Source organism: Capsella rubella, unplaced genomic scaffold (assembly GCF_000375325.1).
Source record: "Capsella rubella cultivar Monte Gargano unplaced genomic scaffold, Caprub1_0 scaffold_1, whole genome shotgun sequence".
Taxonomy (NCBI): Eukaryota; Viridiplantae; Streptophyta; class Magnoliopsida; order Brassicales; family Brassicaceae; genus Capsella; species Capsella rubella.
In genome coordinates this window covers 5,698,632-5,717,422 of record NW_006238923.1, presented here as the reverse complement: position 1 = coordinate 5,717,422, position 18,791 = coordinate 5,698,632, and the positions used below count along the sequence as shown (strand labels likewise).

At 32.5% G+C, this 18,791-nt stretch overlaps 5 protein-coding genes across 5 annotated transcripts in view; 3 read left to right on the top strand and 2 right to left on the bottom strand.

Annotated features, from left to right (window-relative positions):
- The window catches only part of LOC17897389 (LOB domain-containing protein 3), a 3,626-nt gene extending 1,232 nt beyond the window's left edge, over positions 1 to 2,394 (top strand). The window contains exon 2 of the mRNA XM_006303400.2: positions 1,848 to 2,394. Within this exon, the coding sequence (XP_006303462.2) occupies positions 1,848 to 2,171 (324 nt within the window). The 3' untranslated portion in view covers positions 2,172 to 2,394. The remainder of the gene's footprint in view (positions 1 to 1,847) is intronic.
- Positions 2,395 to 2,590: 196 nt separating this feature from the next.
- On the bottom strand, positions 2,591 to 5,051 carry LOC17899953 (uncharacterized protein At4g15545). Its single transcript, XM_006305280.2, has 9 exons — positions 4,627 to 5,051; positions 4,105 to 4,173; positions 3,955 to 4,008; positions 3,723 to 3,786; positions 3,565 to 3,639; positions 3,245 to 3,478; positions 3,103 to 3,148; positions 2,931 to 3,009; positions 2,591 to 2,848 (listed from the first exon to the last, which is right to left on the bottom strand). Exons 1-9 carry the CDS (start codon positions 4,894 to 4,896, stop codon positions 2,756 to 2,758), a joined length of 984 nt encoding a protein of 327 aa, XP_006305342.1. The 5' UTR covers positions 4,897 to 5,051; the 3' UTR covers positions 2,591 to 2,755.
- An 863-nt stretch (positions 5,052 to 5,914) lies between these two features.
- LOC111828678 lies at positions 5,915 to 6,256 on the top strand. The gene has a single exon (XM_023777192.1). The coding sequence runs from the start codon at positions 5,945 to 5,947 to the stop codon at positions 6,209 to 6,211; it is 267 nt and encodes an 88-aa protein (XP_023632960.1). The 5' UTR covers positions 5,915 to 5,944; the 3' UTR covers positions 6,212 to 6,256.
- A 2,512-nt stretch (positions 6,257 to 8,768) lies between these two features.
- Positions 8,769 to 9,466, top strand: LOC17898369 (auxin-responsive protein SAUR41). The gene has a single exon (XM_006305825.2). The coding sequence runs from the start codon at positions 8,845 to 8,847 to the stop codon at positions 9,298 to 9,300; it is 456 nt and encodes a 151-aa protein (XP_006305887.1). The 5' UTR covers positions 8,769 to 8,844; the 3' UTR covers positions 9,301 to 9,466.
- A 4,412-nt stretch (positions 9,467 to 13,878) lies between these two features.
- Positions 13,879 to 15,093, bottom strand: LOC17900415. The gene is made up of 2 exons (XM_006303118.2): positions 14,788 to 15,093; positions 13,879 to 14,603 (listed from the first exon to the last, which is right to left on the bottom strand). The coding sequence occupies exons 1-2, from the start codon at positions 15,007 to 15,009 to the stop codon at positions 14,106 to 14,108; spliced, it is 720 nt and encodes a 239-aa protein (XP_006303180.1). The 5' UTR covers positions 15,010 to 15,093; the 3' UTR covers positions 13,879 to 14,105.
- Between the last annotated feature and the right edge of the window lie 3,698 nt (positions 15,094 to 18,791).

Sequence of the window (18,791 nt, the reverse complement as noted above, 5' to 3'; positions counted from 1 at the left end):
ATTTACACTCAAACATCATCAGGTTTGTTTTATTTCATCTTCCTCATTTTATTTTATATTTTGATAAGCCTTTAAACTTATAATTTCTACTCCCGTTTTTATTGTATGATTAGTGACTTCACTAAAATTTTATTGTTTAATTATACTTCTAAATTTCTACAAGAATCAGTTACAAATCATTGTTTCAAACTGTTGTGTTTTATTTCTTTATTTATCTACTATTATTAATTATAGGTTGATGTTTTGATACAACAATATTCGTTGGTATTTATAGTTGAATTCTATATGTAGATACAATTGGATATGCTTCTAATATATATTGTGATTTGTGAAATGTAATTTGCAGCAAGATCGCCCTTAAATTTATAGCTCATGTTTTGATAAAAGCATAAGATTGATATAACATAAGCATACAAGAAGAAGAAGTTACTTCATGTTGATCTTTGTCCTATGAAAAGTCGTGCCATCTGTAGATGCCTCACCAAAACACCAAATATATGTTCTTTTAAATCTAATTGACAATAATTTGTCATTGTAAAACTTTTTTTTCTTAAATTGAAGCATATTCTTTCTCATTGATGTTTCTTTAGGTATTGCTTATGTTCCTATAATGTTATGTTGAATTTGGTTGAATCTGTAGAGTTGTATCATTAGTTTTATGGGACTAATGATTCGTTGGTGATTAAAACATGTATTATGATAGAAATAGTTGAGCTTTGTATCCAAAAAGTTTCTTAGAATTTGTAAAAGGAAAATGCATGAATCTTTGATATTTTTTTAAGGGCAGTAGCTAGAAGTTCATTTCATAATTTCGTTGACAGCTTTGTTTTTTAAATAAAGCAAAAGAAGGGGTACGTTAAGATTAACAAATGGCCATTCATAAATATTGAATTCTTTTGACGCTTTAGGATCATCAGTATTAAAATGCAGCGATACCAGAAAAAAAATTATCATTTTAGGGATTAAATTAAAATTGTAAGAAAGTTTTCTTAGTCTCACAAATCTAATATATCATAATATAGAAAAGGTAAAGAAAATAAATTCGTAAATTTAAAAAATATATATACAGTTAGAAGGTTATAATCAATTTTCCACTCGAAAAAGTTATTTAACAATGTTAATTATTTTAAGTTTTCATTTCCCCGTGCGGTAACGCACGGGCTGACAGCCCTAGTTTGTATAAAAGGAATTTGTATAAATCTTTTTTTTTTTTTGCAAAAGAAAAGAGAATTTTAATTGTCAGTAGTGGGATCATTTGTATGAATCTTACCTAGCTACTAGCTAGTGTTCACATTTTAAATAAGTTTGGGTGATTATTAAGGTTATTAAATTCTGTAATTTATTTTTGATTCTTGAAGTTATTGTTTTTTTTGTTAAATAATTCTTGAAGTTTTTAGCGGGGTTTTTCAATCTTTTCGATGTGAAGATATAGATATTTATTTATTTTTCTAAGATTTTGGTTTTGTTAGTTTTGGAAAGTATCGAAACCGCGTGTAAGAATAGTGTAAGGAAGTCACTTTCTAGTTTCATATCAAAAGTCTATATTGCATGTCACGTTAAAAGGCCAAATCGTGACAGTATATCTTATCTTATGACAAAGTATTGACGCGGTGAATCATTCACCCATGTCTAATAGCGACTTCTTACTATTGAATATTACTATATCATATCATTTACAAAATCAAAATCATTACATACAAATAAACAAACACATCATTTGTTTCAAACATAATTTTTATAACACAAATACCATGGAAATAGTATATCATTAGATTCATCAATAAAACTTCCAGTAAATATTCAAAGATATCTGGTCCTAGTTAAGTTTATTAATCTAACGATCGTAGGAGCTGGCGGAGAACCAACGGAGCGACGCCGTGAATTCTATGGTGTACGAGGCCAACGCAAGGGTGCAAGATCCAGTGTACGGATGTGTTGGGACGATTTCGTCATTACACAGACAACTCGAGGCTCTCCAAACTCAGCTCGCTTTTGCTCAGGCCGAGTTGATTCATATAAGGTCGACGCTCTGCCGTATTGACAATGACACCAAACCTCCGCCGTACACAGCGAGCACCGTTGCTTTTCCGACGATCAAAGACTTCTCTAGTGATGTTGACATGGCTTTTGTCTATGAGGTTGGTGCCGGAGACTCCCTTTGGTCTTGCTAGCGTTAATTTATTACTACCTACTCTATCTTTGCAATAGTTAAATCTATATCAGTTACAAGATGTGTGTATATAATATGAACAAGATAAGTAGACGATTATATTAATTTATAGTAGTTGTCTAGATTATCGATCAAGTAGAGCAACTAAAATAATGTTGTGAAAGTAAGAAAAGAGAAAAGCATATTGATGTAAAACAGGATTGTGATAATAAAAATTTCGCATATTTATAAATACTTTTATATAATAATGCTTTAAATATTGCTGTATGAACAAACAATTTCTAAATAAAATAGAAAATATATGTGTTACATATTGATATGTAGGTTTATATTTTACTTCAGTTTATAAAACTTCAATATTAAATTTCAAAGCAGAAAAATCTAGCAAAATGAATTTAGGACCAAAGCGAGATATATATATATATTAAAAGAAAGAAACACAACACTTTCCAAAACGAGATATTTCTTTTCTTTTGGTAAAGCACAAATCACAATTTGCATGTCACTAAAACCCATCGAGAATACACATACTACAATGGCTAGTTATGATCCTATCACATTTGCCAGGATTCAAGATGATGAGTTTTAACGCATGTTTCTGTTAAGGAGGCCTTGGAAAGATAAATAGAGATCTTTGTTATCTTCCCCAAATATCTCGTCTGCTTTCCTCAGAGTTTCCTGTTTAAAGCATCAACTATTGTAATCTGGACAGTACCGAGAGGCAAAAGAAAATGTCGCACAAACTACAACAGTTTTTTACCTCTCGTGTTTGCTTTTGGGCGTTGAGCTCCTTGATGTTAGCTAAGAAGGAACTGAATTGTTCGTAGGATAATCGGCTCCTGAGAATGATGAATGGAAAGATTAACAATTTGAAATTGTGAATAATGATAAATCTGACACTAGATAGTACAAAAACTGAAGAAAGGCCTCACCTGGCTTGCCGGAAAAATTCTTTACCATCCATCCGAGGCGTACGAGCTGGAAAAGTGTTTTATACATTAATATATATGAGAGAAGCATATACTTGAGCTTTACCTATTTATAGAAAGCAAAAATCATTAAGATCCTATGAACCTGGGAGTGTGCGGTTGCGAGGAGGAGAATTTGCAGCTGATGATTGCTGACTTGACGGATACCAGAGTGTTGCCTTTGTGGGAGAAACCGCACCTGATGTCCTTTTAGGAGAACCCGCTGCAGAATAGCCTCGAGGGGATACACTTGTGGAGATGATCTTTGGTGTTGCGGTTGGTGTAAGACGTGGAGAGATGTATGGTGTCATTGAAAATTTGTTCCCAGTGTATTTTGAAGCTGCAAATTAAAAACTCGTATGTTGTTCTTCAGTTGCAGCATAAAGATAAAAGCATAACAACAGATATTTGATTCGGTGTGTTTACCTTCGACAACTGGATTGGTCATGTCTGTAGATCCACTGTAAGAATGGTTTGTTGAGTGTGCATGGGTCCTTTCATCTGCATGTTTGAAAGATAATTAGCTCACAGATAGACCAAAATAAGACAATTCTTTAATTCGCAATTGAATATTGATGCAGTACCTTTGCCTGGGTATGATCCAGGGATTGGCTGGTCACATGTTCTAATGTCAACAGGTTCTGTTTGCTGTAATAACAAATGGAGAAGAAGCAAACCATCATTTTCTTAAAACAGAGGCCAGAAGAGTGCAAGATGGAGAGAAATAGCAGGAAATGCTATATGTCATCCCTGGAGTACACTAGAAATATAAAACAAGAAAAGATATGTGTAATAACAAAAACTTGAATCTCTTACCGGCCCACTCTCGTCGCTCAGGGATTTGATTAACTGCCGCTTGAATGTCTCCAACTAAAAGTAGAAACATTAACTCTTAAAGTATATGATGTGCAACTCTCTAACAAAAGAAAATCAAACATGCATCAGAAAACGAAGCAAAATTCTCACCTTAGCCAAATCACGAGTGAGTTTTGTTACAGTCATTGCCAGTGAATCCTTCTCCTTTGTCAGGTTCATCTTTAGCAGAAAAGGAAGACAGTTCACAGAAAATTAGAAAAAAAATCCTCAAATTGTTACAGTCTTATAGAGAGTGGCACCAGATTTTTCATTCACTGATTTGGAGAAGAGCATATAAATCTCAACACACAGACTACAGCTGAATATATAAACTACCAATTTACCACTTCAGCAAACCAAGCTTAATCCCTCATCCCTCAGATTTATACAGCATTCTGAAGTCTGAACATCAAAATTCAAACCAAATACAACAAATTTTCAAATCAACCACACAAAATTGTTCCCAAATATAGAAGTATCCTGTAACACCAAGAAATCCGGAATCATTCTGAACACTCTGTCTCCATCAATAAGCAACTATCTCGGCAAATAAAACTAGCCAATACTAACCAAATTCCGAAACCTAAAATGCACAAGCAAAGGAGCTTATAAACGACAGAATTGGATACTCACGTTATCCTCGAGGACAATCTTCAATCTCGAATCAGCCTCGCGGCAATCTCTCTCAAGGCGAGAAGCCTTGTCCTCAAGCTCACGCACAGCGTTATCCTTATCCACAAGCTTCTGCCTCAATTCCACCACCTCAGAGTCCAGATTCGACACCCTAGAAGCTATCGCCATCGACGTAATCTTTCTAGCGAGATCCAGCTGCTCAAAAGGGTCCATCGGAATCACCGACAGAACCTCCTCGGGAAGCTCGAAATCCAGCTGGTCGTCTCCCATTTCACCGCCACCAGAATGCCCCTTCGGCGCCGGAGATATAAGGAAGTACCTTGTATGGTTAGAGATTGAACCCTAGATTTTGGAGATGACAACCCCCGAGAAGATTAGGGTTTTCAGCTCTGAAATTGTCCGATTGCCTGCTGTTGTTGCAGAAGGCTAGTAGAAAATCGAAAAGACGAAAACTAAAAACCCTTTACACTTGTCATTTTCTCATTGGCCGTATATCTTTTTCCTGTCTCTGTTTTTGAATTTTTCTTGTTTGAATTTTAAGAAATACACTTTTTGATTACTTTTCCCTCCAAACCATGGATAATATAAAAACATTTTATAGTTTCTCGAAATCTCATATTTCCAAAAAAAAAAAAAAAAATTGATAGTGCATTTTTGGTCCTACATTTCAAAAAGACATATAATGACGTGAAATTGCATTTATTATATATGTGGTGTTGAAAATATAAGTATATAAATATACCATATTGGCCTATTGGGGTAATATAAAATATAAATAATAAAGTCCTGAAAGTTAGAATTGCCAATAATAAAGGTTTCAACATTTTCTAGTTACGAAGTTGAGATGTCACATCTAATGCAGTTGAGCTGAATCACCAGACACGTATTCAAGTGCATATCATCAATCTTCATGTATTCAATTTCCTTCAATGTACAATCACATAACCGGTTCTTTCCGGTTTGCATTAATTATTCAGACGATTAGAACAACTGACCGGGTTTTAATCTCTAACAATTCGGTTGTATCTCCCGGTATACTAATGAAATCGGACTATACTACTACCAAGTACCAAATCGTTTGAGAGACAAGTATCGACTTTGAGCATTTATTGCATTGTCCGGACCAGAGTGGTGTCGTCGAGTATGTCTGATTGTATGTGTGCGTATAGATAGAAACACGCGTCCATGCGATTTACATACACAAAATCACACACACGTATACCAGTGGTACCATATTATATATACACACATCTCGATGCTAAGAAGAGAAAACAAACATCATCATCTTCTTCTGCCAAAAACAAAGAAAATAAAAAAGATGTATTGTCTTCAAGTTGCAGCTTATCACTTGTTCTTCAACGCATCTCGGATATGTTATCTTCTTGCTCTGGTTGTTTTTGTCTTTCTCAGATTCTTCGATATTTTTCAAAATATATCAGCAGAGAATCAAGTTGGCGTGCCCGGAACAGCAATATCGCTTTTGAGGTTAACTGATAAAGAACAAGCTCAGGGAGATTTTAATGTAACTTTCTCTGGTCTTTTTTTAGAATCTGCAATCAAAGATATCGCTGATATTGTTTTCTAGTTATTTCTGTATTTATATATGTACTTGATTGTCGTTATATCTCTAATAATAACGATGTTAAAAGCAAAACATATGCCAGTAGTCACCTCATCATCACTATCAATAAGTTCCTTTACTTGTCATTTTTCTTTTTTCAAAGAAGTAGAGCTTGATTTGGTTATATAAGACAGGATCTCTTATAGAACAGTGATTTGTATATTTAGCTTTGTGGTCTTGTAGAATACTCTCGTAGAGTCGTAGTATACAGTATAGTGTAGTAGGACGAAGAAAATGTTGTATTTTGACAGTTCATAGTGTATTAATTAGTCTGCGGCAGTCAGATACAAAAAAAAAAATGAATGCCAACTAATTAATAATGATGGTCTAGCACTCTTATTAGTAAGAGTGTAAGACAGTCTTATCAAGCTCGATGTGGATCCTACTAAGTACTAACATATATAGACCGGTTTTAAAATGATCGATTTGTATCCAGTAATGTTCTCTAATCGCCCAAGTTAATTATGTTTATTTTCCTCTTCACACATTTAATATATTTGTAGTTTATTTCAAAACTTCCCATACATTATAGTCCAGTTAAATTATCGAATGCAAATCAGTTTCAGTTAATTATACATACTGTATATAGTGAATAATACACCACAAATGAATACTACGGAAAACTAAAGTCCGAAGAATGGACCTTCATCCTTGGAACGGCCCAAGTTAAAACCCTTATAATATTGGGCCGAACCGATAGGGCCTCATCACTTGTTTTGCTTTAAGATTTGTTTTCTTGAGATGTGAGATATAAATGTTTTTATATTCTTGTGTGTTTTCGTCACGTCAGGTTTAAGATATTATTAATGTCTTATAAATAAATTGGTTAAATATTAAGAAAGGGTCCGTACGTACTGAGAGGAGTTAAAGAGAGAAAAAAAAAAGAAGGACAGGCAGAGAGTTGGTGGGTCACATTCTGTATGTATGAATAAATGACCGTACAACCAAACCCACCTGCCACTCTTTTAATACCTTTATTTACACGTCACTCTTTTTTTTTTCTTTTTCTTTTGGATTTGATGAATAACACATCCCATTTTTCTAAAAGAAATATCACTTATGGAATTTGTTGAAAAATCGTCATAAAAATGTCGTTTCATGTTTTTTTTTTCCTGTATAATAAAAACATAGCGTCTCTTTAGTTTATGTAACAAGCTTTTATTGTAAATATCCAAAACGCAAGGGGACAAGCAGTGTCGTGAACAACTTGTCGAGTGACTCTCAACTTTGTCGATGTTTTTTTATTTTATTTCTGGTTTATGCCTCCATGTCTTTTGCTTACATAGTCTATACTATACTTTTGTTACTATTTGAGTTTTTTTCTTAGACAAGAAAGTATACGTTTTGATCAAAGACATGCGAATAACGTTTAGCAGACAAGAAGTTCTTGTTTAAAAGAACTAAAAATTGTATTTTGTAATTGTTGAGGAACTTGCAAATTATGTCGGGCAATGGAGAGAGATAAAACGTCAAACAAATCATACTCTATACGTTTATATACATAAAGTTATCAAAGAAACAAAGTCATTATAATGAACCAAAAAATCTATATTTATATGATCAGACAAAAAAACGAAGGGCCCCGCTTAATATGATTTTTATGTACTATTATTTTGACTTGGGTGGTCTTCGACTCTTCGTGTAACTCTTATAAGAAATGTTGAACTTAAACTTAGCCGCAGATATTTCATCCAACCATCTGTAAACTATAAAAAAACCTTATTATTTTACTTACAATATTTTTATTTAATTACATTGAATTATTATTATGATTATTATAAGTCTACTGAACCACCACCAACCACAAAAACATTTCCAGTTTCTTTCATCTTTGACCTCAATGATGTAAGAACAACTTGTTTAATCATGCTCCATTCTGATTTTAAACAAAATCATATCACGGACTACTTCTATTTTCGATTGATTGGTTTTAAACTCCACTAGCTTAAAATATATCATTTAACTTTCTTTTCAGTTAATAATATTAATACAAAAGTTTCAAACCATGGAATATAATAATGATTATAATGTTTGAAAGAGATAGGTTTATCATCATCATATTACGCTAATTGCAGGATAATTATGTGAATCTTTATTTCAGGTTTATCATCATCATAGTACGCTAATTGCAGAATAATTATGTGAATCTTTATTTCACTTGATAATTTATATGTCCAATAAAACTGTGCGATAGTATAGTTTTACGTAGGGTTGTTGGTATATGTTACTATTTTTTTAAAAAAATGGTATAGTTGTTGTAGTACATTGAAAAAAATACATAATAAAAAAAATGGAAAAATATAAAGTGAAAATGTTATCGGCTCGGCTGTTGTACCTGGCAAGTACTTGCTTATGTACCCATCATCTCCTCTAATGTTCCCTCGTCATAATCTTTACATGTCTTCTCTCTCTGTATCTCTCTCTATAATATAAGTATAGTATATAAAGATTACTGTATATATAAAGATTACTTTCCAAATTACTGTATATATATAAAGATTACTACTAGTACTTGTACCTCTTTCTCACTCTCTCTCTCTCTCTCTCATTTTTAAATTTTTTATCTCTCATTTGTTTTAAAAACCGCCGGAGTCAAAATGAAGCATCTCATCCGCCGCCTCTCTCGAGTCGCCGACTCATCATCCGAGTTCTCCATCCGCCGTTCAACTTCATCCCTCCGTAACCGCCGCGGTCACCATCGTCTCCACGCGCCGCCTCCGTGGTCTATATGCCCGGCCAGAAGAGTCAACACAACCGTCCCCGCCGGCCACGTGCCCGTCTACGTGGGCGAAGAGATGGAGAGGTTCGTGGTGAGCGCAGAGCTTATGAACCACCCGATCTTCGTCGGTTTGCTCAACCGGTCCGCTCAAGAATACGGTTACGCTCAGAAAGGTGTTCTTCATATCCCTTGCCACGTCATCGTCTTCGAGCGCGTGGTTGAAACGCTCCGGTTGGGAGGATTCGAAGAGTCCGGTGGCGACATACAGGACCTCGTAGCTTCTTTGCTTGCCGGTGATGATGACTTGATGATTCTTGAAACTACCACTGAGTAGAGCTTTCAACCACGAATTATCCAAATCGGCCATTTTTATCATTTTCTCTGTTTTCTTCTTTTTTTTCCCCAAATTTCGGTTTTCATTTTCTCGATTTTGTAAATACATATACCAGTTTTCATTTACACGTTAATAATCACTGTTTTAGCTGATCAAGAAACTTGATTTTAGTATAAATCGAATCAAATAATAATCTGAAAATGCAGAAACTGAAACGCCTTTGTGGGTTTTAATCTGGCCGCCAATATAAGAAAAATAGTACAGTAAAATAACAAGAGAGAATACAGAAAGAAACGTGCGTCCCACACGTTTAATGTACGGTTTGGTTTGTGAATCAGATTAAGTAATCTCAAATCAATTTCGGAATTGCACGTTTTGGTTATACAAGTCATACAAACCTTTACCAAGAAACGTACGAGTTGGTACATTTATTGATTTCGACCACCGCAATTTTAGAACTACTACAAACCTTTTTGTGTGTGACTAATATATAGTATATCTTTACTTTGTATGATTACATATCTATCAGTTGATTTTTTGTATTAATCAAGGTACACTACTACAAAGGATTATTCTGCGTTCCACCATGTAAAAATGAGTTTGCGAGTATGGAAACTGATTAGGTAATTTATGAAGAAGCACCGGGTTAGTTTCGTCATTTGATAAAGAGTATATGGATTGGTGTGCACCGTACGGAGCCATCAGATAAAGTACCGAGAGTTGCAACAAAACGTCCAAGCATCCCTAAATTACTACAGAAATTATATCTATTTGGTGACCAAAAACCCAAATTTTTTTTTTTTTTTTTTTTAAGATAATTGCACAGTCGACAATGCACCCTGATATTTTGGCGCACACTTTTTTTTTTAGTTTACGTTTTATGAATTTGTTTATCAAAGTACAACATTTCTTTATCAATTCTTTTTTTTTAAATCATTTCTTTTAAAAGTTGCGAATTTATCATCAACCTCTTGTTAAATTTTCATTTATGATTTAAAATCATGGCTGTAATTAAGTAGACGTCCACCAAGAAAAATCATCGATTAAGAGGTGTTCTCTTTTAAAACGTATTCAGTTTTTGGTCAAACTTTAACTTCATTTATAGGTTTCAATTTTGTTTCCCTTTCTATACATAACCTAACCTTAAGGGCTATTTGACACTGAAAGTTGTAAATTAATACTGTATACATATATCACAACATTAATTGAATGGATAATCCACTAGTCTGTGCGCGCCAAGTAGAACAAATTCTAATTGTGTGTATCTTCATAAATCATTTTCAGCTATTTGATTTCTTGTTTGTCTTACATATATTGCATTGTAACTGCCAACAAAAAAAAAAAGAAGCATTGCAACGATGTTAGTATAGCGGTTGATCGTTAATAGTTTGTACAAATCAATTTTCTTTTGGGTGTTTTTATGTAACTATTAAAGTTTATAACGTTTACAATATGCATTTTTACATTTTTACAATTAATTAGATAGAAAAATATATAGAAGTATTTTATTTTAAAAAAATGTATAATAGTCAAATCAAAGCTTGTATAACAAGTCAACAGCTAATTAAAAGCTATATCGAAAAAAAACCTGTGTTACAAAATTATTCAAGGTGACGATGAAATTGGGTTAAATTCCCATTTAGAATAAAGATTATAAATAGCATTTGTGTCAATTATATAGTAGTATTATTTATCTGTTTATGCACATATCTATGTACGTAATTACGTATGTAGTGTTTGGGAGATGGATCGGAAGGGTACGGTGTTAAACTATTTGTCGGAATGTTGAGATCTAAAAAATTGGAAAAAAAAAAAGAAAAGTACCTCGCATGACAAGTGATGTGGCAATCAAGTATTGGCTAGAGAAGCCTACCAATGTTGATTTGGCAAATCTATGGCACATGCATGTGTGCCTTCGTTTCGTACGAAGTTGGGGAAAACCACAGTACAACAGCTATGAGCTAACTAGTAACTAGTTCTCGCATAAAAATACTAGTGGGCTTCATTAAAATAAAGCATGAGTTTGCAGCTGGCAACCTTAAATCTGTAGTCCGTACATCAACTTTTGTTGTATACGGTACACGTACGGCTACACTTTTTTAAAAATTACTAAACATTTAGAGGTTTAGGAAATTCACGACTATATTAAGAATCAGTTAGTGTGTATCTATGTGATCTTTACACACTTGTTAAAATAATCAATAAATTAAAATTTGAAGAATAATGTACTAACATGAGTCATGACTTTGTATATCATCTTTATATATATATATATATATATATTTAAATCGAAATACTGAAAAGTAAAAAAAAAAAAAAAAATCGTGTGATTATCATTTTCCCCATAGTCCCAATGAATCATCATTAGGTCATTAACAACAACACTACAAGTCTACAACAGAGAAGTGTGATTAATTTAGAAGAAACTTTTTAAAAGGTCTATCTATGGCTTTTCTCTCAACAGAACACACACACAGATAATCATTGTGTTGGGCCTGAGCTGCTTATGGAAATGTTAACTTCTACATCACTACATGGGCCTAAATCATTATGTATGCTAATTGTTTTTTAAAATGATCTGTAAGCTAACTTTAGTGAAATTCAAGAACATTAACGTCGTCCCTTCTACTTAAGTTCCCCACCACAACTTTTGTAGATTAATCTTCCATACCTAATTTTTAGTGACCAGTATATTTTTACAAACTTTTTGAATTTTAAAACCAAAATTCTACTAGAATATATCAATAAAAATATCCCATGTAAAAAATGTTGGTTTTTTTGGTAAAATATTGAAAATATAATTATTTTGCATTGTAGTAATGTACTGTATTTAGATTTGAAAATATTTTAGAGTAAAGCAAAAAATAAAAATAAAATAAAATAAGGAAGTTGAATTTTCACTGTTTCAATGACAGATCCGCGACCATTAATTCAATTACGATTTAATGTGTACTCAGCCAAATTAATAGTGACGTGCGATATAATGATGTTTGAATATTATTATTATTTACAATCAAAAATGGTTATTTCTTTCTCCCTTTTCGGGATTGCCTTTGAAGCAATGCTAAGTGCCAGCATACTTTTAATGTAGATGCTGACTCGAAGATTTTAGACTTTTCCTAAATGATAAAAAAGATAATAACTCAAAAATGTTTTTAAAGAGCATTAATTGGTATTTATTAGTAAAGGTCGCCATCCAATTAAAACTCATTTTGTTTTCACTAGCATGACTTTCTCTATAATTTATGCCCATCTATGCAGAAGTTAACAATTAAAAAATAAAAATACATGGGTATTAGTTATCAAATCAGTATATAATTCATAAGAATCGTTTACGTTTAGCTATCTTTTATATATATACATGTTATTCATAAAACCCTAAGTAATGATGAATTCATGCAGTTTAACCATTAATCTTTTTTGGACATAGATTATAGAGTTAATAATGTACACTATGAGACTTGGTTGTCAATTATCTTTAGTTTTTAATGTTTATTTATGTCCAAATATTGTTGTAATATAAAATCATGAATAAATAGTTTTTAATGTCTTCAACTAAAATTTTGTAACAGTCGACTCATAAATACACTAGAGCTTTCAATTTAATAATATGATAAAGACAAATACCAACCAAAGCGTATTGCATACCGTCCTCCATCAGGAATGTTTTTAAATGAAAAACAAAAAGTTATTCTACGAGATATTTAATTTAATTTAGGTCCTACCCAAATAAATTAATTAATGTATACATCTACTATATATGATTGTAATTTCTTATGATAATTTTATCAATAAATCTGTTTTTGAGAAGATTACTTTTTTCAATGAAATTATTATGTCTAGAACATATTCGGAGTAGTATTTTGTTTAGTCTTATGCAATTAATTTTATAAAAAAAAAAAACAACAAATAAAACTTGAAACCCGTTACAAAGGAAAACGGACGGATAATAAATGCTTGTATATGCGTATGTATGCATGAACTGATGATGAAGAGCATGCAGCGTTGCCCTGTGGAAAGTGAAGTTAAAGGTCAGCGAAACTTGAATGACTCTAATTAAGTAATGTTTCCACTACACTTAAAACTCACATTTATTCGTCGGTTTCTTATAGTAACTTTTATTTTTATGTATCACAACACTCTATGCCTGCGGTGAATGCGTCATTCTCCACTTCATAGTAATTAGGAACAAAACATCTTAACCAATTAATAAGTACTTATTACATCATGTAACTTATGGTGTAATATATAAACTAATAATAATAATAATAAGCTTATTCTTTTATATTCACCTCACCCTTATATATCATTATCATAGTAAAGAATTAAAATACAAACAATGATAAACTTGTCATCTCGTATGGTATTTTAAATAAGTGACTTCTACTAAATTAAGTAACTTACAAATTTCTTCAACTAACTTCGAACTAACCCGTGACTTTAAGTTACCCACTTAGACAAATTGAGAAAAAAACACTTGTGTTATTTAAGACGCGGAATAATTAGGAGTACAGTTAAATTTAATGAAAGATATTGACCAAATAATAATAATACTACAAATTTTGGTTACTTCTTTACTTTAGACTTTAGATTGACTTTTTATAAAATAAGATAAACTATTTATCAGAAATTCCAATTAAGAACAACAATATACAAAAAAAAAAAAAAAAAAAAAAAAACACCCACATCATCCTATTTTCGCATTCAATTTCTTTCCAATGAAACCCCTGATTTTATCTATTCTCATTTACAGAAATCGAACCTACAACATAAGAACCATTCAATAATGTCGCAAGTTTGAGTATTCAGATGGAGATGTTGAGATCAATCTTAGGCTTCTTCAAGGCAGGCAAAGGAACAAACGAATGACACCTCGGGCATTTCGGATTGTTCTTGGCCACGAAAACGTACGATAAGCACTCTGGACACCCAGCCGCCACCTGTGACGTCTCCGCGGTTTGATCGCAAACGCTGTTTTCCTCTGGCGATTGGCGTTTCTTTGTTATGTCTTTCTCCGCCCTCTCCAAAGCCGATTTCACTTTGTCCAGTGTGCAAACACTCGATAGATACGACAGCGACGGAGAAGAAGACGAAGGAGGAGGAGAGAGAGAGGAGGGGACTAGCTTCAGTTCGAGGCTTGCGTCGTCGTCCTCGTCGAAGAGGCTTAACAATGGTTTCGCCGGAGATTTACCCGGAATCGGCGGAAAATTTAAATCTTGAAACCTCGGAACTGTTTGGTGATGATGATGAGTCGATGAAGCCGAGCTTGTTGGATTGCATTGTTGCACATAAATTTTCCCTGACTGTTGAGAAAAAATCAATCACAAAGAATCAATAAATTATCATTCAATGGTTTATAAACCCAACTGAAAAATCCGTTTTTTTTTTAATCTTCGAAACAGAGCACTCTGTTTCTTTCTTTTTCAAGATTTTCTCGGGAAAACGAAAAATTAAGGAAGAGAAAGAGACAAAAAAAGAGAGAAGAACCTTTAAGTCGAGACGTTTTTCCCAACCGGTAGGGACTTGGACGTCAAGGTCAAGCTCCAGGGACTTATCGTCTCCTCCTCCACCCACACAGCCGCTGCCTCCGAGGAGATCGCGTGTCATAAGCGCAACCGTCGATCTTGATCCGGCGGAATCTTTTGCCACCGTCCGATCGTCTTTGTAGCTACTCAGTATCCGTAAGAGAGAGCTCACGTCAGCAGCCATACGAGAAAAGCAGAGAGAGAGATGGAGAGAAAAGCAAAACCGAGAGAGAGAGAGGAAGGTCAGTGATGGGGTCTCTGTGGTTCGGCAGAGAGAAAGAGTTTATATAGATGGGGCCAAATTGTTAAGAAACAAAAAAAGAGTCTTATTATGTGTGTGTGTGTTAAATGAGAGACGACGGTTATAGTAGTCATAGTAACTTTTTATTTATAAGTCCAGCCAATTGATTTATTTGATTTATTATCATATACAACATACTATGATACAGTCGTAAGTACTTTTAATATTTTGATTTTGCATGCAAATATTACTTAATGTTATACTACCATAGTAACTTTTGTATTCTACACATTGCATTCTGTATGAAAAAAAAAAATAATTCACAATTGTAGAATCATTTCATTCGTGAATAAAGTTGGCAAGAAAAACCATTAAACCCAACATAATGTTATATTGCTGTTGGCCATTTCAAGGTTCTATGATTCAGTACTTTACACTACTAGTTTAAAAGTCTTTGATCTCTTTTCTCATCTAGCGATGTACCAAACTTTGAAAAACAACTTCTTTGGTAAAGATAGATAGAAGAACTTTATTTTGCCAACTAATAAAGAAGAAGTATCAATGAATGAATAAATAAGAGAGTGTATGTATAAAGTATAAACAAATGAAAGAGCGAAACAAAACAAAAGGGCCAAGAGAAGTGTGTGTGTGGAGGGAGGAATTCAACGAGGAAGCAGACACAAAAAGTGTAATAAATGCCGAAGCAAGAAAAAATGAAGAAAGCGCATTAAATGCATAGAAACTACATCAGCTTCATATTCATTGTAGTATTCATCATACATTAAATTGTATACTAAGCTACTCCTCTACGTACACTTGTAATCATGTTTTCATATTCATGTATAATTAATCAAAAACGTTTTATACTTTCAAACTTCCAATTAATTACGCATTGATTGACTTACGTATTTAATGCAGCGGTACTTCGTCTTCTTCTTCTTTTATTTGGTATTGGGCACGTCAAAGATATTTTTAAATGAAGTAGGTATTGGTACGAATGTGGTAATTTAGAGTAAGCCATCATTAGTTTAATGAGTCATACATAATTCATCATCATGCCCAATCTCTATATATAGCCTCTAATTATATATCTCTTGACTTCTCCAAATCTTCTTTTATTATAAGTACCAAACGTTCAAATCAGATTTATCTCTAATATACTCATTTAGTCCCTGATGATAATATCAACCTTCTATTCTTTCTGCCTACCTATATTCTTTCTGTTGTTGCTGTTGCATACCTATATAGTATATACTGTATATTCGATTTTTTTGGTGAATTCAGTTGTTAAAACAATGATTCTTTTTTGATAAAGCTATCATTTGTTTTTGTGAAAAGTGACTAATTCTTTTTAAATTAAGGAAATCTATATATACGTTAAATTTTTTTAAAAATATATTAAATGTAGTAACTGTTACCAGACGTTATAAAATAAAATTTTATATTGTTGAAGTGTCTTTTGCAGAAACCAAAAAGTTATCGATTATGTTATTTTGTCGATATTAAACGGATATAATTTGAAATTTGAAATTTTATTTATTTTCTAAAAAATGTCGTCATAGAGTTTATATTTTTAATTTTTGAAAATTGTCGTTTTAAATTTTTTATACGATCTTTTAAACTATTTTGTTAATTTATTAAAAGCTCTTTTCATTTAATTTAAATCATAATCATATTAATTCATACTCTTTTATGAAAAGGTGTGAAATCTATTCTATGAAATTGAAAACGTAATGATATTAAGACAAACTACAAACTAGTAGTAGTAATATATTAATATTCAAACTGAAAGAGCAAAGTTAGATTATTGCAAGAGATCGTGCCCATATATGTACGATGACATATGGTTAGCCGTCGGAGGTGGCAACGAACTTTTCTGTTCATCCAACTAATCCAAATTAATCATCCAACTTTTTGAATATTTTAATCCTAATATCTCTATCATCTCACCGTTTTTTTTTTTTTTACGTATCTTTTTGGATTCCATATGGGGAGATTGATAAAGTACTCCTTTAAGTACTAGCTATCTACTATCTAGTAATGTTATTAAACTAGCTAGTATCATCAATATTTGCGTTTTTTCTTCTTTTTTTAGTTACCGGAGAATGTGCTCCAGCAAGCAAACTGAATTAATGACGGTCCTTCATTACATTGGTAGAAGCAACACATAGGGTCTCTCTTTACTTTGCCATTGATGCTTGATGATAAAAGAAGAAAAAACTGAAATCCAAGTGCTAATTACTCTCTGCGACTACAACCAAATGCACAAGTGAATCATAATTAATGGCTTTACGATTATATATCGGTGGGACAAGTAGAGTTAAATGGAGTTTCTAGGAAGAAAAGGAAAATATGCATTTACGAGCTTTAAATAAATAACGTTGAAAACGTTATGATTAATAAAAATCTAATTTTCTTTTCATTCTATTTTTTCGTTAATACTACTACAAGTAAAAAGGTAGTGATGATGTTCACGGACGATGATATTCTCACGACACCAGCACGGCAGCACAATTTCAAAGCACTTTTAATTTTCAACATACACACAACATAGCTTTTCAAATTACATGCACGTACCTTTCCTTTTTATTAATTCTAGCATTATCAGTATTTCCTTATAAATATATATATGCACACTAGGCGTTTGATATTTTCAATATACACTACTTGCTACACATAAATATTTGTATTTAGTGCTTACGATCTTCATATATAGTAAAATATGTCTCCACGAAAATCATAAGGTTAAAATTTGGAGTTGTTGGAAAGAAAAAATAATTTTGTTTTTATGTAATACAGAAAGCATATTACCAAATACTACTAAATAGTAGAAATTCATTTAGTCCAATTTTTTTTTCCATAGCAGAAATCAATATACGAGAGTTTACTCTAGTCCTAACTAGACGGCTAGCCCTAAATGTAAATAGGGAGACCCATATAATAATAGTAGTAGGAATTGAATTGGACATGTACATATTTATTAATGGTGGCGAGGAGACTGGTCTTGGGATTTGAATGACTTTTAATGCAAGATCGGTAAGGTGTTTTTAATACCAACAATTAATTGGCACTTCACCTCTCAATTCATGTTATGATAGTTAAAATTTTAATTATTATTATTTTTAATTAAAAATGCAATCTGAAAACCTTAAATTCCGAGAGGCCATAAAGAAGTTGCAGCAGTCTGATATCGGATTTTACACCACCACCACCAACTAACTTTTTCTATATTTTATTCTTTCTTTTATTTGATTGCGATGCACTCACTTTCCATATGTTAAACCTTTTAATGTCTCGACTAGCTTAATGTGTAGTCTATATAATACTAACGTAGTTGGGTTCATTTGTTAGATTACCAAATTTTGAAGCAAATTAAATTAGCCAAACAAAATGCTGTGGTAAAACCATAATAAGTGATTCCTCAGTGTATTATTGTTTTTTTTTTGTGTTGTTTTACGTATAAGCTAAATAAGTAAAGTAATATTATATAAACCGTGTGTTATTCGATAAAATAACAGTGTGATATTCAAATTTGTTGAATAATATGTGTAATCTATGTTATCTTGCTTATATATATTGTGATAAAGTCATAAACCTATCAACAAATGTACAGCTTATGTCTTAAACCTTTAAAATACTCGATTCATCCCATCTAACTTAACAAATATACGAAGCCTGTTACGATTTAAGACCAACATTAATTGGCCAAGACTCTTAAACCCAAA